At 42.4% G+C, this 25459-nt stretch overlaps 1 protein-coding gene across 6 annotated transcripts in view; it reads left to right on the top strand.

The window, feature by feature from the left end:
- The window catches only part of NSD3 (nuclear receptor binding SET domain protein 3), a 223786-nt gene extending 216418 nt beyond the window's left edge, over positions 1-7368 (top strand). For all 6 annotated transcript variants that reach the window (XM_075346392.1, XM_075346391.1, XM_075346390.1 and 3 more), the window contains one exon: positions 2797-7368. In XM_075346392.1, coding sequence (XP_075202507.1) covers positions 2797-3038 — 242 coding nt within the window. In that variant the 3' untranslated portion in view covers positions 3039-7368. The remainder of the gene's footprint in view (positions 1-2796) is intronic.
- Positions 7369-25459: the final 18091 nt, after the last annotated feature.

Raw genomic sequence — 25459 nt, 5'->3', positions numbered from 1 at the left:
GCACTCCCACACCATCACACCTCCTCCTCCATGCTTCACGGTGGGAACCAGGCATGCAGAGTCCATACGTTCACCTTTTCTGCGTTGCACAAAGACACGGTGGTTGGAGCCAAAGATCTCAAATTTGGACTCATCAGACTAAAGCTCAGATTTCCACTGGTCTAATGTCCATTCCTTGTGTTCTATAGCCCAAACAAGTCTCTTCTGCTTGTTGCCTGTCCTTAGCAGTGGTTTCCTAGAAGCTATTTTACCATGAAGGCCTGCTGCACAAAGTCTCCTCTAACAGTTGTTCTAGAGATGTGTTTGCTGCTAGAACTCTGTACGGCATTGACCTGGTCTCTAATCTGAGCTGCTGTTAACCGGCGATTTCTGAGGCTGGTGACTCGGATAAACTTATCCTTCACAGCAGAGATGACTCTTGGTCTTCCTTTCCTGGGGCGGTCCTCATGTGAGCCAGTTTCTTTGTAGCGTTTGATGGTTTTTGCCACTGCACTTGGGGACACTTTCAAAGTTTTCCCAATTTTTTGGACTGACTGACCTTCATTTCTTAAAGTAATGATTGCCACTCGTTTTTCGTTGCTTACCTGCTTTTTTCTTGCCATAATACAAATTCTAACAGTCTGTTCAGTAGGACTATCAGCTGTGTATCCACCAGACTTCTGCACAACACAACTGATGGTCCCAACCCCATTTATAAGGCAAGAAATGCCACTTATTAAACCTGACAGGGCACACCTGTGAAGTAAAGACCATTTTCGGTGACTACCTCTTGAAGCTCATCAAGAGAATGCCAAGAGTGTGCAAAGCAGTAATCAAAGCAAAAGGTGGCTACTTTGAAGAACCTAAAATATAAGACACGTGTTCAGTTGTTTCACACTTTTTTGTTAAGTATTTCATTCCACATGTGTTAATTCATAGTTTTGATGCCTTCAATGTGAATCTACAATTTTCAGAGTCATGAAAATAAAGAAAACTCTTTGAATAAGAAGGTGTGTCCAAACTTTTGGTCTGTACTGTATAAATATTATTTACGCTGATTGTCATCAATTACCCATCAGTATGTACAGATGTGAAGTGTATTGGCATTGCAAGGGGTGTGGAGGATATTGTTGACTAAAGGCGTCAGGTGCTCTGGAATATCAAAGAATCAGCAATTTTACGGCACACCTACAGTGAAATAAATATTTGATCCCTTGCTGACTTTGTAAGTTTGCCCACTGACAAAGACATGAACAGTCTATAATTTTAAGGGTAGGTTAATTTTAACAGTGAGAGATAGAATATCCAAAATAAAATCCAGAAAATCACATTGTATAAATTATATAAATTTAATTGCATTTTGCAGAGAGAAATAAGTATTTGATCCCTCTTGCCTTAATACTTGGTGGCCAAACCCTTGTTGGCAGCACAGCAGTGAGACTTTTTTTGTAGTTGATGATGAGGTTTGCGCACACGTCTGGAGGAATTTTGCTCCTCTCCTCTTTGCTGATCATCTCTAAATCATTAAGATTTTGTGGCTGTCACTTGGCATCTAGGAGCTTCAGCTCCTCTATAAGATTTCTATGGGATTAAGGTCTGGAGACTGGCTAGGCCACTCCATGACCTTAATGTGCTTCTTTTTTGAGCCACTCCTTTGTTGCCTTGGCTGTATGTTTTGTGTCATTGTCATGTTGGAAGACCCAGCCATGACCCATTTTTAGTTTCCTGGCAGAGGGAAGGAGGTTGTCACTCAGGATTTTATGGTACATGGCTCCATCCATTGTCCCATTGATGCGGTGAAGTAGTCCTGTGTCCATAGCAGAGAAACATCCCCAAAACATGTTTCTACCTCCATGCTTGACAGTGGGTATGGTGTTTTTTGGGTCATAGGCATTATTTCTCTTTCTCCAAGCACGGCGGGTTCATTTAAGGCCAAAGAGCTCAATTTTTGTCTAATATGACCACAGCACCTTCTCCCAATCACTCTCAGAATCATCCAGGTGCTTTTTGGCTTGCTTCAGATGGGCCGGCTGTACATGGGCCTTTTTGAGCAGTGAGACTTTGCGGGCACTGCAGGATTTTAAGCAATTTGGCTTAATGTGGTATCAATGGTTTCCTTACTGACAGTGGTCCCAGCTGCCTTGAGATCATTAACAAGTCCCCCCCCCCGTGTAGTTTTAGGCTGATCTCTCACCTTCCTCATGATCCTGGATACCCCACGAGGTGAGATTTTGTATGGAGACCCAGATCGATGTCGATTGACACTCATTATGTATTTCTTCCATTTTCTTACTATTGCATCAACAGTTGTCTCCTTCTCACCCAGCGTCTTACTTATGGTTTTGTAGCTGATTCCAGCCTTGTGCAGGTCTGTGATCTTGTCCCTGACATCCTTAGAAAGCTCTTTGGTCTTGCCCATGTTATAGAGGTTAGAGTCTGACTGTTAAAATTAACCTACCCTTAAAATTATAGATTGTTCATGTCTTTGACAGTGGGCAAACTTACAAAATCAGCAAGGGATCAAATACTTATTTCCTTCACTGTATTTTAAAAACATTGGCACAACTTACAAAAAGGTGGTCAAATTCAGATGTCCATGAAACGGGATCCAAGTTTGGCCCGTGATATGCGGACTGGGTCAGCCGTTGCGTTTGGGTCAGTAGACTAGCAGCCGGTCTGATTGCGTTTCACGGTTGTCTGAATTAGGCTTACCCATGACAGGTAGCCTGCACTTAAGTAACCACTTACACATTTATTTCATTGTTGACGTTTCATCTATTTTATGTTTTTTGGGGGATTTTTTTTTTTTTCCTAAAGGAAAATGGGATTGTCCGTGGCACCAATGTGACCTGTGCGGAGCTTCTTCTTCATCCTTCTGCGACTTCTGTCCGTCGTCTTTCTGCAGAGCTCATGAGAAAGGCGCCTTGACGGCCTCAGCCCAAGACGGGAGACTGTACTGCTCGGAGCACGACCCTCAGCACTTGCCGTTCTACGGAGACGAGAAAAAGTTTAAATGTAAAACAGAGAGTGAGGACTCCTCGTTTCCTTCCGGGTATTAAAGGAGACAATGCACTTAATACAGAAAACTATTCCTGACAGTACCACGTACTCCGGCCCTCCTCTGCCTCGTCTTCAGCGTTTAGGGGGGGCGCTCGTTACGCACACAGCAAAGTGTTTTAATGCTAGGATTGGATTGTACTCGTCTTTTTAGTGTCATTTATGTTGTTCCTGGAAACTTCTTTTTACATTTTTTTTAACTAGTGAAACCAGTCCTTTCCTTTCCTCCACTTTTTGTGGTAAGCAAAGTTGTATTTATTCTATTTATTTAATTTTTTTTTATTATTATTATTACTATTGATTTTTTTTTTGTTTTGGGGGATCATGATATAAATGCAGCTCCGTGCAACCAATTTCAAAGAAGTATTGATGAAATGGCAAGTTTGCGGCTTCTGACGTGTTAACGGACAGGTGGAAATTCAGCATTATTCCTGGATACTTTCCGGAGTATTTTCTTCAGTAGGTTTTGATAGGATTCAACGGCAGCTGTTCTCTTTCAAAGGATGTTAACTCCTCCCGTGCCGATTTTAGGGGGGGAGGGAATTTTCGAGAAGAAACTTACAAAAGGCTGATCCCGCAGCATATTGGGTGAGGCGTAAGGTGCAACAAATCGTTTGTCCTACTCTTCTGAGGCACCTCAAGGGGAACAGATAACGTCTACCACATGCCATCAGTGTACATGTAAACATCATACCTCCTGGATATCGAAGGAACATAAAAAAAGACAATGGTGTCATCTCTTATGTCTAATATGTGGTGGATTGAAACAAACTTTTTGCCTGTCTTGTGAATCAGCCAACCTCTATCCTTACTAACCAATATTTCATTCCTGCCAGAGTTGAAGGTTCCCATCAGGATGCAATATGTCAACCACTGATACCCCTTAATAAAGGAATTTCAACTTCTTCCTGCCACGCTACTCTAGACACATGCTGAATATGCCTGCACTTGTTTTGTAAGTTCTGTATAATGGGAAGAACATGAGAAATGTAAGATGTAGCCCATCTTCTATGTTACTCCAATAGTTGTCCACTGCGAATAGTAAAAAAGAAGAATTGATACCCGCCAATCCCCTACCACTCTCGTTACAAATGCTTCACAGGTCCTGCGCTCATCTCCACTTCCTGGTTCCTCTTGGCGCACAGGAAATGACTGATCAGCCAGTCATTCACTGTGATTGACATTTCCAGAAAGTAAAATTTAGCTGAGGATCTGGGTATTGTTGGAACGGGAGTGTTAGGGGATTAATGAGATATTTATTTCTTATTTTTGTTTCTTTTGTCCTTCTAAACCTTTGTGGGAAAAATGGAAGTGGACAAACCCTTTAAGGCTCCTTCACCAGATCCATGACTATATTTGTGTTACCATACTTTATGTACAGTGTAAATTGACAAAAGGCATTGAAGGGCTTGTCGATTAGTTGGACAACCACATCTTAAATACTGTATTTCCCAGTGTACACCGCATGGGCGATGTACCTGGAACTGTTAGAACAGCAATCCATTATCCACTGCCGATTGACTGCAACACTCATCTGGCATAACAATGTCACCCGAGCGTGGGGACACCCGGCACTATGATTGCTGGAACGACATTGGTGTGGGAGGCAAGGTTTGTTTTTTTATATATATATATATATATATATATATATATATATATATATATATATATTTTACACTGGGAAGTACAGTATTTAGGAAGGGGTTGTCCGAGTAGTGGACAATTCCTTAAAGTCCTTTAATGGTAGGAGAGTTATCATAGCAAGTGCAATAATGGAACAATTTACCTTAAAAATCAATGTAGTTATTTCACCCATAATCCAAGGGTCTTGAAAAAGAGAACCGGAATTTGATTGGTACTTAATTTACCTTTAAATTTCAGATACATCTCCAGAACTGGGAACCCCTCCCCCTGTTTTCTTGTGTTTTTGCACAAGATACAATGTGTCTGTAGTAAAATAGAATAGTCCTTATACTGGTGAAGGGTTATCATCAATACAGTTATTTCTCCCATTATCCAAGGGTCTCACAAAAAAAGAGAACAGGAGTCTGATTGGCTACCACAGGCACTTAATTTACCTTTTAACTTTCAGATACATCTCCAGAACTGGGAACCCCTCCCCCTCTTTTATTGTGTTTTTGCACAAAATACAATATGCGTGCAGTTAAATATAATAGTCATTATACTGGTGAAGGGTTATCATCAATGCAGTTATTTCTCCAATTATCCAAGGGTCTCACAAAAAAAGAGAACATGAATCTGATTGGTTATCACAGGCACTTAATTTATCTTTTAACTTTCAGATACATCTCCAGAACTGGGAACCCCTCCCCCTCTTTTCTTGTGTTTTTGCACAAAATACAATATGTGTGCAGTAAGATATAATAGTCATTATACTGGTGAAGGGGTATCATTTAGGCAGGTTCTTTAATATTATAAAGATGTTTCTAGTTATATCATCACCACCAAAGTTAAGGAGCTGAATCTTTGCTTCATTTTAACACTAAGGGACCCTTGAGGTCTTCATGTTGCATTTTTTAAAATTTTTGGCACCTTAGGAGTATTCAGATCATTGGTATTATCTGTTGGGCATGTCCTAAATTTCCATCCCTGGGGTACCACCTGTTGTAAGAGTGCGTCCAGTGATCGTTGAGGCCCCACCAGTGCTGAGAACAAGATCCCTTGTCAAGGTACACCCCTTTCCCATTTGGTTGGGATCCTTGAGTTAGGGCTCCCCCCACATTTTTAACATTTATTATCCTCTGTAACTATCAGTAGTCGAATACTTCTCAAAGCTCAGTCTCCAGATATGTGATTTACATCCTGCTCCAGTCCTTGTAATATTCACGAGGCAGCCTATAGAAGTAATTTGCATCTGCCCAGCCTACAATGCACATGCATGCAAAAGTATGCACACCCTATGTACGGTGAAGGCACTTTTCTGTCGTCTGGGCTTTAGATATACATTCCAATAATGTGTGTAGTGATCACTTCTTCCTTGTCTGAATAGGTCCCAATCTTTACCATCTGTATTTGCCAGTAGGCCCTCAGAAGGAGATAGTTGTCTTGCAGAATTTACTTAAACCTGTAGAATGAAGCTTGTATTGTATCAGCCACCAAACCAGTATGGAAGGTGTTTTTAAAATTCAAGGTTTTTCCCTGTTTTTTGTTTTTTTTTTCTATTAGATTATAATGGTTCTCAAAGCTCGGTAGATAAGGGTATGTTTTCTGTTTGTTTTGTTTTTCTTTGAGACTGCACTATTTTTCTTGGGACTGCGCCTGATATCGTAGCTTGGCTTTTAATCACTTGCAAAATTTCAGCTGTCGTACCAAGACCACCTTTTGAACAAGGGTGAAGAAAAAATTAAATAAATAGCAGAACCCTTTTATTTTGTCACTCCCCCCGATCCTGGACAAGCCCTTTAAATTGAACTTGTCACCAGGTTTTTGGTATGTAGTCTGAGAGCACCATAATGTAAGAGCAGTGAGCTTGATTACAGTGATTTGTCATCAGTGTTTTACCTGCAGGAGATTATCATTACAGGACTAGTCGTCTTGTGCCTCCTGGTCCAACCACACCCCCAGCATTGATTGGCAGCTCTCTGTCACTATACAATGTACACAGAAAGCTGTGATGTGGGCGGGGTTATACACAACTTAACAACTAAGCTCTGCTCAATCTGCAGCCGAAAAAACTGACTCTATCATAATTGCTGCATCCAGTAAACTAAGTGACATAGTACTGGAATCAGAGTCCCTGTCCATACATCATGCTGCTATTAGATTACATCGCAAAAACCTGCCAACAGCTTCATTTTAAAGGGAACTTGTCACCAGATTTGGCGACTATAACCTGCGGCCACCACCACTGAGCGCTTATATACTGTATTCTAGAATACTGTATATAAGTGCTCAGACCGCGCTGTAGAATGTAAAAATTACTTTTATAATACTCACCTAGAGGGTGGTCCGGTCCGATGGGTGTTGCTGCTCTCCGGTCCGGTGCCGCCTCTCTCTGCTCCTGCGCCTGCTCTCTGCTGCGATTGCTGTCTTCCTTCAACCGAGCCCTATATGGATGACGTGTCCAACGTCATCCACACAAGCTGGTATTGCGGTCCTTCGCAGAAGTGCTTTGATCTACCTTGCGTAAGGCTATCATAGTACTATAATGTGCAGGCGCACGGAAACATCCAAGACCGCCCGCGCATGTGCACTACAATACTTTGATCTGTCCTGAGCAGGGTAGATCAAACTGCGCTTGCGCAGGACCTCATTGCAGGCTTGTGTGGATGACGCAGGACGCGTCAGAAGGAGGAAAGTAATCGCAGCAGAGAGGAGGCACCGGACCAAGAGTAGCAACACCCATCGGACCGGACCGCCCGCTAAGTGTTTTTTTATTTTCTACGGAGCGGCCTGGACTCTTATATACAGTATTCTACAATGCTGTATATAAGAGATCACTGGTGGTGGCCGCAGCTTATAGGGGCCAAATCTGGTTCCCTTTAACGTTTATCAGGGTACTTGTTACTGATATCATTTTATATTTCTTTTTCTTGGAGTGAACCACATATTGAAAGTTTTTCCCATGTTGTGCCAAACACGCCAGCCTGTTTAATTTGCTTTTTGTAATGAAGAAATGAAAAAAAAACAATAATTTTGCCGCTAAGCCTCAGTTGTGTGCCAATGAAGTTTTGTATTTGCAATTTGACTGTATAGTTTTTCTTTTTGATACACGGTTATGATTGTTTTGTGCTGTTTTATTTTTGTTTAGTTAATTTTTTTTTTTACTTGGCTTTATCCAAATTGGTATCCAGTTCGTGTGAGAACCAGTAGATGCTGCTAACTTAAAGCTACTGCCAATTTTAATTTCACTTTTCAGAAAAAAAAAAAAGACACAAACCTTAAACCGTGAACATTAAACTTCCATTCATCACACTACACTACGTAGACTCTTTGGTCTGGGCTTCACTGTTAAAGGTTATATATGTTGCGGTTATCACAAAAAGGTGTCTTAGGAAGTTGCAAGGAAAGCAATATTGCTCAATTTCAGCTGGTGACCTGGCTTTAGGGGTACTTTGCACGCTGCGACATCGCTAGCCGATGATAGCGATGCCGAGCGCGATAGCACCCGCCCCCGTCGCACATGCGATATCTTGTGATAGCTGCCGTAGCGAACATTATCGCTACGGCAGCTTCACACGCACTTACCTGCCCTGCGACGTCGCTCTGGCCGGCGACCCGTCTCCTTCCTAAGGGGGCGGGGCGTGCGGCGTCACCGCGACGTCACTAAGCGGCCGGCCAATAGGGGCGGAGATGAATGGGATGTAAACATCCCGCCCACCTTCTCCCTTCCGCATTGCCGGTGGACGGCGGGCGCAGGTAAGGAGATGTTTGTCGGTCCTGCGGCTTCACAAACAGCGATGTGTGGAGCTGCAGGAACGACAAACAACATCGTACCTGCGGACGCACCGACATTATGAAAATGAACGACGTGACACAGATCACCGATTTTTGACTGTTTCACACTCGTTTATCTTCTCTCCTAGGCTTTACACGTTGCGAAGTCGTTACCGGCGCCGGATGTGCGTCACTTTCGATTTGACCCCGACGATATCGCAGTAGCGATGTCGCAACGTGCAAAGTACCCCTTAATCTCTTGAGTGTCACCTATATGTTATAACCAGTTATTTCGGGTCGAGAAATCTGGGATCAGACCCTACAAATGAACAAGAAAATATGTCCACTATGATGTTGTGTATATTACCCAAAACAAGAACATGAGATCTCCTACTTAAAGGGGTGGTTCACTACTTATTTTTTCAAGCCACATCAATATAATGTTGAGAAACAAGGCTTCTCTTAAATACCTTGTATTGCCAATAGAGCCTTTGAGCAGCGGTATTGCCGTCCGCTCATCCCTTCTCGTGACCTCTCGGATCTGGTGATGTCATGTCAACTTCCAGTTGACCTGTCATCACTGTGACCGGCCCCAGTCTTCCTGAGTGACTGGGTTGTGGGCGGAGTTTCACGGCTTGTCACTGCCCAGCATCACTGCTGCTTGCGGCTTTCTGAAGGAGAGAGCAGGGAGTTGCTGGGCTGTGATAAGCAGTGAAATACCACCCACAACCCAGTCACTCAAGAAGACTGGGGCTGGCCTCGGGGATGTCAGGTCAACTGGAAGTTGACGTGACCTCACCGGATCCCAAAGGTCACGAAGTCCGGAGTTCACGAGAAGGGGATGAGCATACCGCAATAGTCACAGGCACATTGGGCAACACAAGATATTTGAGAGAAGCCTTGTTTCTCAAAATTATATCGATGTGGCTTGGAAAAATAAGTAGTGAACCACCCCTTTTCATTTACGATATGAATAAAAACTTAAAAATGAGGGCAGTATAGGACATAAATTCACCTTCAAATTGTCCCTCAAGTGAGGAAGGAAACAAACTCTAGCACCACCTATTGGAAGTACCAATCCTAAAAGTCAAATGTGGCTTTTTAAACAAGCCTTTTCATAATACTTAGGATTTATTTGCCAGATCAGAATCCCAATTTGCAGACACGGTGTTTCGGGCTGATTGCCCCTCGTCAGTGCAAAGTGTGGGTATCTGATCTGGCTTGTGAGAAGCTATGTGGCGATCATGGGAAAAACTATTCTCCTTATGGAGACCTGACAAACCAGTCTGGCTGTCAGTAAGGGAAATTATAGCTGCAATGCCCCTCTGGTAATTCCTCACTGGAATGACAATTTGAATAATTCCCAGAGGGGCATTGCAGCTATAAGTCCCCTTACTGACAGCCAGACTGGTTTGTCAGGTCTGCATAAGGAGAATAGTTTTTCCCGATAAATTCACCTTCAAACACCATTTTCCAATGTAATCTTGCAAAAAAGTTTTGAAATTCTTGTTTTGATCCTGCGTTACAGCTTGCATCAGAGTTCAAATCTTCATTTACTATTTTAAATGCTTCAGAGCTGTAATCTGATAAATATACTACCGGCATAGATGATATTGCATTTTGAAAAATAGTCTTTATGTCAGGCAGTGGACAGAAAACTGATGGAGGACAACTGTTACTGGGCTAAGCTGGTAGGGCAGAATTGTGAATGCAGCTCCAGGGTGTAAAATACATTTTGCATATTGAAGGTAAATGGGATAAGCTCATAATTCCATATTGTTCGTTGTGTGAGGGTATTGTTGGATACTTTTCATAGATTGTACAGCAGTTAAATGGTACTTGTGTTGTTGCTCTCCTGCCTTGCGGTGTCTTCACTGGCCTCAGCCAAATTAGAGCTCCAGGAAGTAGATCTAACTTTTTTAAGCTGAACTTGGCGGGCGAACTGGATACACTCATGTATATGGAGAAGACCTTCCCTAGCTGTTTACAGACCACCTATGTAATAACTCACTGTAAAGTTTACTTTTTCTGTTTCTTGGCTATTTTACTAAAATATTATATAATTCGTTTAACTTTTGATAATTTGATTTATCATACTAGTCACTAAATATACTTATGTTAATGTTTGCTTGTATTTTATGGAAATGCATTGATATCATCAGGTACGATTGAACTTCCCTGGTAGAGAAATAGCCTTCTGTTATATTTAAGGCCAATAAAAAGATCCAGATTACTGTTATTGAGTTGAAACCACACTGAAAGATTTGCATTAAAGGACTGATTGACTTGGTAAAGGCATGGCTAGCGATACTTTTAGAAGGTCTATAAATATAGGAAAAATCCAATATTTTGTAACATGTGGAGGTAACTACTTTTTACCATTTATTAAGCCTGTGCTATTTGAATATATATTAGTATTACTAAGAACAGTGACATTTACTCAACAGTGTTGTGGTAATGTGAAGTTTGGTACTATCACATCATCTTCTTGGGACCTAAAGATCTGATACAGCTACATTTAAGACATATACACAGACAAGTAAGGCTAAGAATTAAAAAAAAAATATTGTGAATGAGAACTTAAGTTGATGATCTTGGAAGCAGTCTTCATTATTGTTTGAGGGGTATGTGTGGAACCCATGGCAGTCCCCTTTTTGCGTTGTACTCTTTTAAAATGTCATTCAGGAAGTACTGTATGCTGTTTTAGTGATAAGTTATGTCTTGAAATCTCTCAATTAATTTTAACATAGGAAGTCGGGCTTTGAAGTCGGTGAAAGAGTAAAAGGTATGAGATGGTTATAGGACTTCAGCCACCATCCATTTCCTTTTAAATATGAGCGTGATCAAAAATTCTCTACTTTTTAACATTCAGTTGGCTGACAATTAGGCTCTGATTCTTGTATTTATTTTTTTTACAAGAGAGGGTTATTCATCAGCAACATATTCCACCTATACAAAGGATAAGTGTATGCTCCTCAATGATCATGAGAACTGTGGTCCCTTGTCCCCTGTTTTAATAAAGCTGTGATCACATATGTGCATTACCATAAACACATAAGATTGGAGTGGTGGTCAAGCATGTGCCGAGCCAAAGCATTTAAACGGAGCGCATCGGCCTCCTTATTATGATTTGTGATGTCCCAGCAGTCAGATCGCCACCAATTATACATATCATCTATCTTCTGGATATGTCATAAATGTAAATTATGGGAAAACTCCTTTGATATACCACTAAGAGCTTAAGGCCGCTTTACACGCTGCGATCTCGCTAGCGAGATCTCTAGCGTGTGTACCCGCCCGCATCGTTTGTGCGTCACGGGCAAATCGCTGCCTGTGGCGCACAAAATCGCTCAGACCCGTCACACATACTTACCTGCATGCGACGTCGCTATGACCGGCGAACCGCCTCCTTTCTAAGCCGCCCAATCAAAGCGGAGGGGCGGAGATGAGCGGGACGAACATCTTGCCCACCTCCTTCCTTCCTCGTTGCCGGCGGGACGCAGGTAAGGTGAGGTTCCTCGTTCCTGCGGTGTCACACATAGCGATGTATGCTGCCGCACGAACGATGAACAACATCGTACCTGCAGTAGCAACGATAATTGGGAATAGGGGAGCATGTCAGCGATGAGGGTTTTTGAACAATTTTGCGACCTTTTCAGGTCGCACGTTGGGTTTCACACGCAACGACATCGCTAATGCGGCTGGATGTGAGTCACGAATTCCGTGACCCCAACGGAATTTAGCGATGTTGCTGCGTGTAAAGCGGCCTTTACTCTATCTTAAGATGCCCTACTGCTGATTGCAGTGAACCTACAAGTTCTTTTCCTGCTCTTTATAAGAAAAACATTGAAAAATTAATCCATTCAGACTTTTTCATCTATTTTCCAAGAAATTGGTTTTAGTGAGATGGCCAATAACTTTTTTCAAATAATTTTTCCTATTGTCTTCACATTTTTAGAACATTATTTTGCGACAGCGTATCTCCTTTATGTACTTTGTGCAATCTTGGGTAAGACTCGTTTATGTGGCTCTGAACATATTCTGTTTTCTTTGGAAAGATCTGATGATATAAGCCCTCTGATTTTTCTTGTGAAGAGGTTGATGCAGACAGGTCCTTTTTTGTACATCGCGTGATAGACGTAAAGGCTTGGTTTTGTATTAGATGTTTATTGCTGATAGATTTTTGTTACTTTTTGGCCTTCCATTTCTTTTTTCTTGGATTTTATATTGCATACAGGGTAATACACATTCTAGTTCACATGTATATAATGATCTTGTAAGATGTTGAACAGTGTACATAAAGAATGGCAGGTGCTAGAAACGAACCGGCTTTACTACGGTTGTCCACGTATGGCAATACACTAATTTTAGAGCATGTTTGAGTATATGGTAAGGATCTGTTTACATTTTGTATACGACTCACATCCATAGGGCTCCATTCACCTTACATGGCCAATAAGCATGTCTTTTCTTTTGGCCACTGTTCAATGGGTGACGTACAGAGCTAGAAGGCTAAGATGTAATGCAAATATAGACTAAGTAATGCCTGGAGGACACAGCAAGCTAGACACGTATGAGAAGTATTGTAGTGGATTCTGAAATCTTGTTTTGCCTTGTCCTTCACTTTCTTCAGTCCCGTACTATAGGTAAAAGTTTGGCTGGATTTACTTGTTTGCTGTCCAAGTGTGAACAGCGATGTCCGGACCGGCTGCCGGTCTCCTGACCCAATCTCGACAAACTATATATGTTGCTGAAACTATTTAGTTAGGGTCAGGAGACTTGCGACCAGTATAAACATTTTTATCTTCTTTGAACTACTTCACATTAGTAAAGACGCCAAACCGTTAAAAGCAGGGACCTGACTATTCTTAAGGTGGCCTTTTCTGAGGAGCCGCTCACTATTTTTCACATACAAATGTAAAAAAAAAAAACCACTGGTGGCAAAGACGCCCCAAAAGAAATTAGGGGAATGACACTTTAGGAAAAACACCACCAGTGGTTTTTTTGCGGAGTCTTCTGTTTGGTAAACTCGATGGGTAAGTCAAAATATAAGAAATGTCATGTGCCATACCAAACAAACCAAACAATACCTTTCAATTGCAGCTACCGTTCATTATGGAAATTGACATTTCGGAGGGGTTATGGAGAAAATTAATTATTTAGGGGCTTTATTATATTGAACAGAACTTGTTTGTATAATGCCTGCTGCCGATATTGGTTAGTAGCATTTGGATTTCATTGCTTCGAGTATTAGTGATGGATTCCATCTAGACTATTTTTCAAAAACATCCTTCACATATGACTGTGCAAATATACCATAAAGCTTAGATAGACTGTATCAAGTGAATATATTTAACACCTTTCCACAAAATGTTAGTACTTTCACTTGTCGAACCCATAGAGCTAAGATGGCACCCACATAATGACATGGGAAATTTTTGTTCCACAACTTTTACGAGGTCTAAAACGTCCTATCAATGTGCTCTTTATCACGGTGCTTTATCTTAATTGTTTGTATTGGTTTATTACATATAGGATTTTGTTTATTACAATTTATACAATACCTTTACTGGAGAAATGTATTTACATTGCATTCTTTTTCTTCTTGCTTCCATGGATTCCCTGTATTTTTACTAGCTAATTTTTTGCATTCCTAAAAGGACTGGTGAAGGAGTTTTCGGGCTTTCGATTTTAATGGGAACCTGTCAACTGTAAAAACAGTAGTTTTCTGCTAATATGGGGTTAATCTGTAGTTTAATAGCATTTGAAACCTACCCAGCTCCTGCCCTGTCAAACCCCGCTGCCGGGAGGAACTTAACTGTATTCCCCAAGAAGTTTTCGGGTTTAAATCATGAGGGTGGCGGTGGCACTGGTTCAGTCACCGCTCTGTGTAAGAAAAGTGACGGCTGTAACCGCACCCCCCACACTGACTGACAGCTGGTAACCGCACCCCACTGCACTGACAGCTGGTATCTATGCCCCCCACACTGACTGACAGCTGGTAACCGCACCCCCCACACTGACTGACAGCTGGTAACCGCACCCCACATTGACTGACAGCTGGTAACTACAACCCCCACACTGACTGACAGCTGGACACAGTGCCCCCTGCACTGACTGACAGCCCACTCAGCATTAGAGGAGTTTGTCAGTGAGTGTGGGGGGCACAGTTACAGCTGCTGCTCTCCAAAATCAGAATGATGACTGCACGAGCGCCAGCGCCACCGCCGTGACTGAAAATGCTGCCAGGAGAATTAACGTTAATTTCCTCCTGGCAGCGGGGTTTAATGGGCAGTCGCCGGGCAGGTTTCAAACTCTACAAACCTGCAGATATACACCATGTCTGCAGGATAATCGCATTTATTCTTGAACCTGCAGATTTACCCCATATCTACAAGAAAACAGCATTTATACATGTGACGGGTTCCGTTTACGAGTCACATTGGTGGTGGTCTGTCAGCTGGAAACTTCATGAGTGACCTTATGTATACATTTGGAAAGTCACTTGAGAGCTTACTCTTAATAGTAGAATTAATATTCAGTTTCTCAGATCACCAGTAACCAAATATTTTGTTAAAGGGTTATTTCCATCTTTTACATTTAGTGCATAACCACAGGATATGATAGATAATGTCTCACCTCTGGGACTCCGAACTGTCTGGAAAACAGACTTTAGTCATGTGACACTGTCAGAGAAGAAGTGGTCGGACATGTATAGCTCTTTCTACACAGTTCCAAGGTAGCTACAAAAATTGCCAGCAGTTCCATAGACCGTGATTGAAATTGTGCCGCCCATGCTTAACTCCCCCTACATTTACTTAAAGGGGTTGTCCACTACTTTGATATTGATGGCCTATCCTTAGGTTAGGTCATCAATGTCTGATCGGCAGGGGTCCAACACGCTGCACTCTTGCCGATCAGCTGATCTTGGTCCCGGCGGAAGTAGCCGACGGCCTGAAATGCTCATATCCGGAGCTGCTCTGTCTTCTGACAGCTGCCGCGGTCGGGTACTGCACATCCGCCTTCTATTGATTAGAATGGGAGGCGAATGTGTAGTACCCGACTGCGGTCGCTATCAGAAGACGGAGCAGCTTTGGAACTGAGCATTTCCGGCTGCCTGCTGCTGCCTCCGGGACCGAGAACAGCTTATTGGCGGGGGTGAGGTATGTCAGACCTCGGTCAATCAGATATTGATGACCTATCCTAAAGCTGGTGTTACACGCAACGACGTATCTAATGATATATCGCCGTGGTCACGGATTCCGTGACGCACATCCGGCATCGTTAGCGACGTCGTTGCATGTGACAGCAAGGAACGACCGTTAGCGATGGAAAATACTCACCTTATCGTCCATCGTTGACATGTCGTTCCTTTTCAAAAAATCGTTGATTGCATGTTGTTTGTCATTCCCTAGGCAGCACACATCGCACGTGTGACACCTTGGGAACGACGAACTGCAGCTTATCTGCGGCCGCCGGCAATGCGGAAGGAAGGAGGTGGGCGAGATGTTACGTCTCGCTCATCTCCGCCCTTCCGCTTCTATTGGGCAGCCGCTTTGTGACGCCGCACAAACCGCCTCCTTTGAAAGGAAGCGGTTCGCCGGACACAGTGCCGTCGCTCAGCAGGTAAGTCCGTGTGACGGCTCCTGACGATGTTGTGCGCCACGGGCAGCGATTTGCCTGTGACGCACAACCAACAGGGGCAGGTGCTTTCACCAGCGATATCGCTGCGTGTAACACCCCCTTAAGGATAGGCCATCAAGGTCAAAGTAGTGGACAACCTCTTTAAAGAATTTGGGATCCTCCGTTCTGGTGATCACTGAGGGGCCCAGCAGTTGGACATCCACGTATCTTCAAATTATCAACCTACTTAGTGGGTAGATGAAAAGTAGTAAAAACTGAATATTCCAATAAGTCTCATTCCGAAGGGTATGTTGTACCCATATCTGTATCTTGGATGTAATACTCCGACCTCTTCTAAATCAAATTTATAGCGGGGTAGATCCTTTTATAGTGGGTTAAGATCAAACGAGGGTTACATCTGTAATACAGACTGTTAGCCATGAGTACAATATGCCCATGTGGCCTTTTGACAGATGCCCCATGTTCCTAGCTTTGACGTCATAGGATAATAACATCTAACGTACACTATTGCTGCCTACAGTAAGAAAGATCCATTCTCCTCTACCTTACGATACTGCTAAGATTCGGTTTCGTCTTTTAATACGTACGGTTTTCTTCTGTTGAGATTTGTACATATATATTTTTATATTTTTCCTCAATCATATTTTATTTACTTTGATATATTCATTTTTATTTTATTTTATATTCCTCCTGTGGTGGTGGGGAAAACAAAAAAAAACTACAATTTTAACATGGGTGAACTAAATACCTGCCAAAATGTTAATAATCTCCATTATTCTGTACCATCGTTATTTTATTTCATTTTTTTTTTTTTGTTTAGCAGGTAGCATTTCTAAATCCGTAAATTAAGAAAAAATAAAAGAAAAAAAAAACAATAAAAACCTTTTTAACGTTACACATTGAATTGTACATTTTATTTTTTATATATAATTATTGTAAGTAGTTTTTTTTTTTGGATTTGTTCTAAAAAAAAAAAATGCCTCCACTGCTCTACCACCAATTTGACTATCCGAGAACGTTTGGAAGGACGGTGTATAAAAAGCAGAGGGGTCATAAGAGTCTAATTTCATCGATCTAACCTAATCTAGTTCACAAACTCACACGGTATAACTGAGCTTCTTCTGTATTTTTTGACTTGATATGACCACATTAATATTTAAATATATAGTGTACGAGGTGTGTGAGATTATTACAATTTTGCCTTTTTTTGTTGTTTTTGGATGTTTTTTTTTTGTTTTAAAGTGTAATTCATCCGCACTTATATATATATTTTTTTAAAAGGTCAGTCCCACGTAAGATATCTTTAGTGAGACTGATGTGATGTTGGTGATACATGTAATACAATTTTAATTGTTTCTTTTTGTTTTGTTTTTTTATTGTAAATGTACTGTACATTGAAAACTTAATGTTCGTGTATTGTTATATTTTTTTTTTTTTCATTTGCCTTCGACGTACTTTATATATATAGATGGACGGCTAGTTACAAGCACAACCTCAGATTTAACACCTTATTAGACGTGACACTTCTTTCGAAGAATCGGCTGCCGCGTTTAAGACTGTGACCTCAAGATAAAATATCACCATCGTGAAACTCATTGCTGTTTAATTGGTTCTCTCAGGTCAGGTCGATTCGTGTTATTATACTGGAATAAAGATATTTTATGTGCATCCGCCATTTTTATTTTTGGTGTTTTTAAAAAGGGGGGGGTCAGGGGGACGTTGTTAAAAAAAAAAGGCACTTTATTCCAAATAGTCACATGTTCGATGCTGGATGTGTTTCATAAACTTCTATGGAGATTGCACTTTAATGCTTGTAGCCATTTCATCTCTCGTCTCCTATACAATACAGATAGCAGACAGTGTGTGTATACATTTGTGTATAATAAAACCAAGCAAATAGTCATGTTAAGTGCTTTAATTCTATGGCATTTATGATCAAAGTTTACGTATTAAAAACTGAAGAAATCAGTTGTTAGCGAGTCTTAAGTGGGACTGACCAATTTATACTGTATATAGAAGGAAGTATTACACTAGTCATTTTAGAAATACCTGTATCATTTTAGTTATCACTGAATGTCTGTGCATATACATTTTGTAAATTTAAAATGCTTTTTGCCTATAAACATTTTTTTTTTCCATTTTTGGTTTTGTTTTAAATGTGTGTTTTAGCCGTTCAAATGTTAACGAAGAAAAATGAGAAAGTGTTTTTTTATGACATTCCGCTGATTTGAAAGTTTGCTTGTTGAATTCAATAAAAAATTGTTCTGAATGTTCCATACCCCCTTGTGATTAATAATTTCATCAATTGATTTAATTAAAATATTAGAAAGGGAAGGTTAAAACTGTTATTGAGGCCATGTTTCTTATCCATTTTATGACGTTGAGTCCCAGTTGGACCACTGACATCCTGTGATTCTTGTTAGTTTGGTTAATGAGACTTAAGGCCGCTTTACACGCTGCGATATCGGTACCGATATCGCTAGCGTGGGTACCTGCCCCCATCTGTTGTGCGACACGGGCAAATCGCTGCCCGTGCCGCACAACATCGCCCAGACCTGTCACACGTACTTACCTGCCCGGCGACGTCGCTCTGACCAGCGAACCGCCTCCTTTCTAAGGGGGCGGTTCGTTCAGCGTCACAGCGACGTCACAGCTGCATCACTGAACCGCCGCCCAATAGAAGCGGAGGGGCGGAGATGAGCGGGACCTAACATCCCGCCCACCTCCTTCCTTCCGCATAGCGGGCGGGAGGCAGGTAAGGAGACCATCCTCGTTTTGCAGTGTCACACGGAGCGATGTGTGCTGCCGCAGGAACGAGGAACAACCTCGTTACTGCTGCAGTAACGATTTTTGAGAATGGACCCCCATGTCACCGATGAGTGATTTTGCACGTTTTTGCAACGATGCAAAATCGCTCATAGGTGTCACACGCAACGGCATCGCTAATGCGGCCGGATGTGTGTCACCAATTCCGTGACCCCAACAAGTTCGCATTAGCGATGTCGTAGCGTGTAAAGCCCCCTTAAGGCCAGAAATTGTGATTGTAAAAAGGATGGGTAAGTACAGCAGCGGTACAGTAGTGTAAATTTTCTAATAGAGGCAAAATCAGGGCTGCCATGGACATATGAGGGTCTCAAACAAGACTTTGGGAAATGGAATCATAAAAGTATGATGGGGCACCAGGAAATCCTGTTGTTCATGGTTAGGATGGTGCTGTGTCAGGCAGCATGTGAAAGGAGGCTAATTTTTTTTCAATCACCCATGACAGCAAAAATAAGAGAGCGGGATCCACAGCTCAAGGACAGGAAACCTACAGGATATAAAGGGTGGTACCTCTCCCCGCATCAGTTGGCTTCTTGTCCTTGATGGGGACCCTCTGTGATGAAGAGGAGCTTACCCAGCCTTAGCTCATCGATGCAGGCAGTGCGACCATCCCTGCTGCTACCGCCATATGTGTCCTGGAGGTCCACAGTGAGTCCAGGGGAAATTTTTCCACGAGCGAGAACATAGAGCAGGCGCCATCTTGTGTGTAGCAAGCTGACTGCCACGCGTCCCACACTACGCACGTGCATGGTGCATTCTGGAATAAGAGCGTGGGGTGTCAGTGACGTCATTACGTGTAAGAGCCACTTGAAATCCAGATGGAGGCCTTCTGGAGAATGGACTGTAACAGCAGGTCCCACATGACAAACGTTGAGACCACAAGAAAAGCGGCTTATGCCCCGGTCTACATCCTTCAGCAGGATGGATGAAGGAATTCAGTAACTCATGCAGCAGCTTATATTGGTCCACAGAAGCAGAAGGTTAAGCAGCCATTCCAGCAGTGTAGAACCAGCCAGCGTAAGCCACAGTTCCAGCAAGGTGGATCTCGCCGAGAGATTCTGAAGCCTCCAGAGGAGACCTTTCAAACAACATGCTTCTTCCTCCGAATCTGGTAGTCTTGATTACATATGGGTGGTGAGTAATCTTCTGGAGAGTTCACTTTGTAATAGAGATTTTTTTCTTGTCATTTTGTTTTGTCAGCAAAAACCTAGGAAATGTATGACTAAATCTAAGAACAGAGTGCCCCCTATGTAAGATAGGTTACCCAGTACCTGGCCAAGGAGACTTTGTGAAAATTGTATTGAGCAAAACGTATGTGAGGAAACCCCTAGTTTTGCCTTAGACTTGTAAGGTCAAAAATTAGGGAGGGAGTTAGAAGCTCCCTAAAATCCATGGGCCATGGAAGAGAAAAAAGGTCTATAAAGGCGAGAAGATCTTCCCTTCCGTTAGATAAATTTGATAGGTCGGAAGAGGAGTATGTATCCTCGGACTCCCATCTCTCTACATCATCAGATAGTGATATAGGGGGAAGGCACTGTTTCCCTATAGAAGAAACAAACTGGCTAAAGCCATTAGATTCACAATGGGGATTACTGAAGAGAAGTCACAGAGCTCTCTTACAGATGTAATGTTCGGGGGTCTGGGACAGAAGAAGCTTTGTTCTTTTCCTGGCAATGAAAAGGTTGAGGCTCATAAACAAGGAAGTGGAAGAAACCTGAAAAAGGAAGCATCCTTTAAAAGGAAATATCCATTTGAAGAAGCCTCCTCATCTTCTTGGGACAAGGCCCCAAAATCAGATGTTTCCATAGCAAAAACATCTAAGAGGTTTGTTCTAACTTTTGAGGACATGGGGTCACTTAAAGATCCCATTGGTAGGAACAATGACCACTTCCTCAAAAGTGCCTGGGAATCCTTGACAGAGGTTCTGAGGACGGCAGTCGTGGCAACATGTACAGCCAGAATACTTATGGTTTGGCTGGATGAGCTAGACGCTAGAGGGTCAACTAAAAAAGTGGCAAGAAAAGACATTCTAGCCTCAATTGCTTTGCTGCAAGGAGCGGTAAAATCTTCAGCTCTATCTATGCTTAAAATGCTGGCTGAGAGACAAATAGGCAAACAATACTATGCTCTATTCCATGTGAAGGGGATTTCTTGTTCGGTCCAGTTCTAGATGACATTCTGGAAAAAAAACAAGGGACAAGAAGAAAGTATTTCGAAAGCTGTCCTTTCCAGCTTACAAACGATCCTTTCAGAGGAAGAACTACAATAGGAGAAGACCAACCAAGGATCAAGATGGTTGATCTGACTGGAAAAGAAGAGGAAGGGGCTTTATGTTTGGAGGTTCTTCTCAAGAAGTCAATAAATCATGCCAATGACTCAATTCTCCAGGTAGGAGGGAGTCTCACTCTTTCTTCCTGCCTGGGAAAAAATTTCCTTGAACAGTTGGATTCTCAACCTTGTGGAATCCGGCCTAAGCCTAGAATTCCAAAGGCTTTCTCAACAGAGATTTATCCTTACATCTCCAATAGTCTTTCTGGGGGAACAACTAGTGTTAGAAGTGGAAGTTCGGCGTTTGGTAGGAAAATCTGTTCTTTTGGGATATCCTGTACATGAAAAAGGGAGGAGGTTTTACTCCCCTCTCTTTTTGATTAAGAAGTCAGTCGGTTCCTCCAATACAATAATAAATTTGAGTGACCTAAACAGGTTATTAAAAATCCAGACCTTCAAGATTGGCATTTATGAAGTCCACATTAAAAATGTTATTTCCGGGGGGCGTGGCCTGGAGCACATGGAGACAGACGTGTAGTAGATCTTCTCCTGTGCTTATCGGCTCCTAACAGCGGCACACAGCAAGCACTTTCACTAGCTCCAGTGCCGTTCTGTGGCTGAATACTCCTGGAAATCAGAGACATGAAGGCGATAAGGAGCGTCAGAGGAAGAGGGAGAAAAAACCCTTTGAAGCTGACAGAATTCTACCCAGCAGCAGATAACACTCAAAATGGCGCTGGGAGGTCACAGCATGGCCAATCAGCGCTGAAGAATACATCCCCCCATACCCCCCTGGACTCTGTGTTATCTATGGATGAAGAAATGGATGCAATAAGGCTTAAAATAGCTGATATGGAAGACAGGTCACGACAAAATAATGTCAGATTGAGGGACATAGCAGAATCGGTTAAAAACAGATGACCTTAAAGAATTCCTCACAGATTACTTTTCCTGTCTGGTGCCAGAGACTACACAGATGGACCTGGTACTGGATAGAGCGCACAGGCTCCCTAAACCGAAACAACTTCCAGCCTCAACCCCTAGAGATGTCATAGTGATAATTCACTTTTTCCATATAAAAGAAAAAATACTAGAAGCAGCCGGCAGTCCGCCTTTACCAGATAGATTCAAGGACATTGCTATATTCACTGACCTGTCAGCAATCACCCTAGCCCGGAGAAGAGCCTTCATAACAAGCACCAGAGTCCTCAGGGATCACAATATCCCTTACAAGTGGGGCTTCCCAGTAAAGTTAATTATCACTAAAGAGGGGCATAAGCACGTGGCAAACAGTCCGGAACAAGCCCTTCAACTATGCAAGGAATGGAACCTACCCACCCCTGCCAAGAAACAACACGGAAGAATTTCCTCACCACGACAAGTCCGAGAAGAATAGGCCAAAGTTTAAGATTGTTGGAAATCTGGACAGGCTTGGTTTGGCTTATTACGGAGCGAGTCTATTCAAGATCAGAGAAGTAACAATGAGTATGTCGGTGGATAGACCTGTCACTTGTTCCTCCAAGCCGTTCTCCACTAAGTTTCCTTTTTCGTCCAATGCTCCTTTTTTGACTAATGGAGCTTGGAGCCGACCGTGGCACGGATGCCAGTCCCTCCAGGTGCCTGGACCTGAACATGAACCCTTTTAATTTTAATTTTTTATTTTTTCCGTCCAAACCCCCTTAAACCTTTTTTCTTTTTTTCTAGTTTTTTTCATCATTCTCAGCTCCTCTTCTTTTGAGTGTTCCTTTTCGGGAACTTTTGGAGCGTGGGGCAGCCTTTTTTCCGTAGCACCATGTTTGAATTTTGGTGCCTGGAATGGGAAGCCTCAGCTGGCGTCCTGTATTTTTGCTCAATTGAGCTCAGTTGAATGTTTCAAGTTTACCTGTTTTTTTTCTTTGCAGCTTGGGAAGCTCCTGGTCTGGTTTGTGCAGTATGGACTGGGAAGCAAGCAGCAATATTATCGTGAGATGAACGTGTGCACCTGGGTTCTAGACACTTATACTGGATTTTGTAAGATGAAGTACCTTTTAGTAACTATATTCTCTGTGTATTCCCTCTTCAAAAATAAGGTTAAGGAATCTAAAACAGCACAAAGCAACTATGCAAATCTTTATGATGGTGGTTAGATTTATGTCTATTAATGCTAAAGGGTTAAATTCACCTTTTAAAAGGTCAGAGTTGTGGAAGGAGGCACTCCAAAAGAACGTAGATGTGTTATGCATCCAGGAGACCCACTTAAACAGCACTAACATTTTCAGGCTCGGACATAAAAAATTCCCACATACCATAGTGGCACCTACAGTTGGAAAAAAGGGAGGGTGGCAGTAGCAGTAAGGGACACAGTGGCTTTTACCCAGGACGAACAAATTATAGATCCTCTAGGTAGATTTAAAATTCTAAAAAGCCTGGTTAATAATAGCCCATACACAATAGTCAATATATACGCTCCCAACAGACGTCAGTACACATACATTCGGAAAATTATCACCAAAGCCTGCAAGGTTAAAAATTGATCTCTTATCATAGTGGGGGACTTTAACTTAGCATTATGGCCAAATATGGACACCATATCCAAGTCAAAAAAACTTAACCCCAGCCCACTTGTAACACCTGCCTGGATCCACAGACTCAGATGGGCTGTAATGGACAGGCTAGAGGGAAGCCACTCACCAAGCAGATCCCCCAGAACCCTGAAACCCTTTAACCCCTATATTTGGAATTACCCAGGGCCCTGGAGATCACTACCTGTGGAAGGCTGCAGTCTGAGAGAGTAGTAGTCAGGCAGGGTCAAACCAGGAATTGCGGAACAGGGACAGAATCGGCAGGCAAGGACGTAATCAGAAACAAGCAAAGGTCAAAACCGGATCGGGCAGCGAGGTACAAAAACAGCAGGCAGGAGGGTAGTCAGGAAACCAGCGGTAATCAGCACACAAAATCACAGAACAGAACGAAACAGGAGCCAGAATTTTCAGAACTATCTCTGGCAGAGGTCAGGAGACAGGAGGGGCATTAAAAAGGATGTTGTGTCTTCCCATAGGCTGTAGCTGAATGCTGGTACTTCGGCTGGGAGACACTCGCCACCTACAGTCAGCCAGTGGCACTGCAGATCCCCAGGAAACCCAGACCAGTGGATGAGCGGAGCCTGCGCCCACCGGCGCCGCTGGCATCGACTCCTCTCCCATCACCAGCACTATCCACGGCAGGAACACAGGCGATTGGAGTAGAAGTCGATGGAGCAGACTCCGGTGGTGACGTAACACCACTAACAAAATTTCTTCATTTACATGAGCTATATGACATATGGAGATTGCAAAATCCAACAACAAGGGACTATACGTTCTTTTCTCATCCCCACAACATATTCACAAGAATTGACTACTTGGTAGATAAGGCAATGATCACAAAAGTGTTGAATACAAAAATAGCAAACATAACATGGAGTGATCATGCTCCTGTCACACTAGATATAGAAGAAAGCTTTACAACCGCCTCATCCCCGATTGGCACCTAAACACTTATATATTAAACCATCCTTCATATACGACTCAATCACAACAAGCCATTCAAGATTACTTTGAAATAAATGATAATGGAGAAGTTTCAGACACGACATTGTGGTGTGCCCATAAGGCCTTATAAAGCAGGCCTCACATTTAAAAAAGTTTCTCAAAAAATGATTACTGACATACAAAGTAAGCTGGCAAACCTACACAGGCTAAATAAACAGACATATTTTCCCAAAAGGGCGTTGGAGATCTCAGCCCTGCATAACCAGCTACACGAATTGAACTTACACAAATATGAACAAGCCCTTAAAAAGCTCAAACTGTCGTAATATTGTCAAGGTAATAAGCCGGGGGCCTTATTGGCCAGACAGATTAAAGTACAAGCAGCAAAATTTCGCATACCTTAATTGAAAGCACCAAATGCAGGAAAAATAATGGATCCTCAGCAAATTGCTAATGAATTCGCTAAATATTATGCCACTCTGTGTAATTTAAAAGAGGACACCCAAACCCATCAACCAAACAGAAATGAGATTTTGGCTTTTTTAAAAACAGTGAACCTTCCAAAACTATCTGTTATACAAAAGGAATTCCTTTCCCAAAAATTCACAGTGATGGAAATAAACAATCTCCGGGCCCAGACGGCATTCCCAACGATTACTATAAGAAATATAAGAAGTTGATCTCCCCATATCTTGAAAAAATGTTTAATGAGGCATCAAGGGAAAGCGCATTTCCTGCTGAGTTGCTCAGGGCTTACATTATCACGTTACCCAAACCGGGAA

This window comes from Anomaloglossus baeobatrachus, chromosome 4, assembly GCF_048569485.1.
Source record: "Anomaloglossus baeobatrachus isolate aAnoBae1 chromosome 4, aAnoBae1.hap1, whole genome shotgun sequence".
Taxonomy (NCBI): domain Eukaryota; kingdom Metazoa; phylum Chordata; class Amphibia; order Anura; family Aromobatidae; genus Anomaloglossus; species Anomaloglossus baeobatrachus.
Note: the sequence above shows the minus strand (reverse complement) of the source record. Positions and strands in the feature narration are given on the sequence as shown.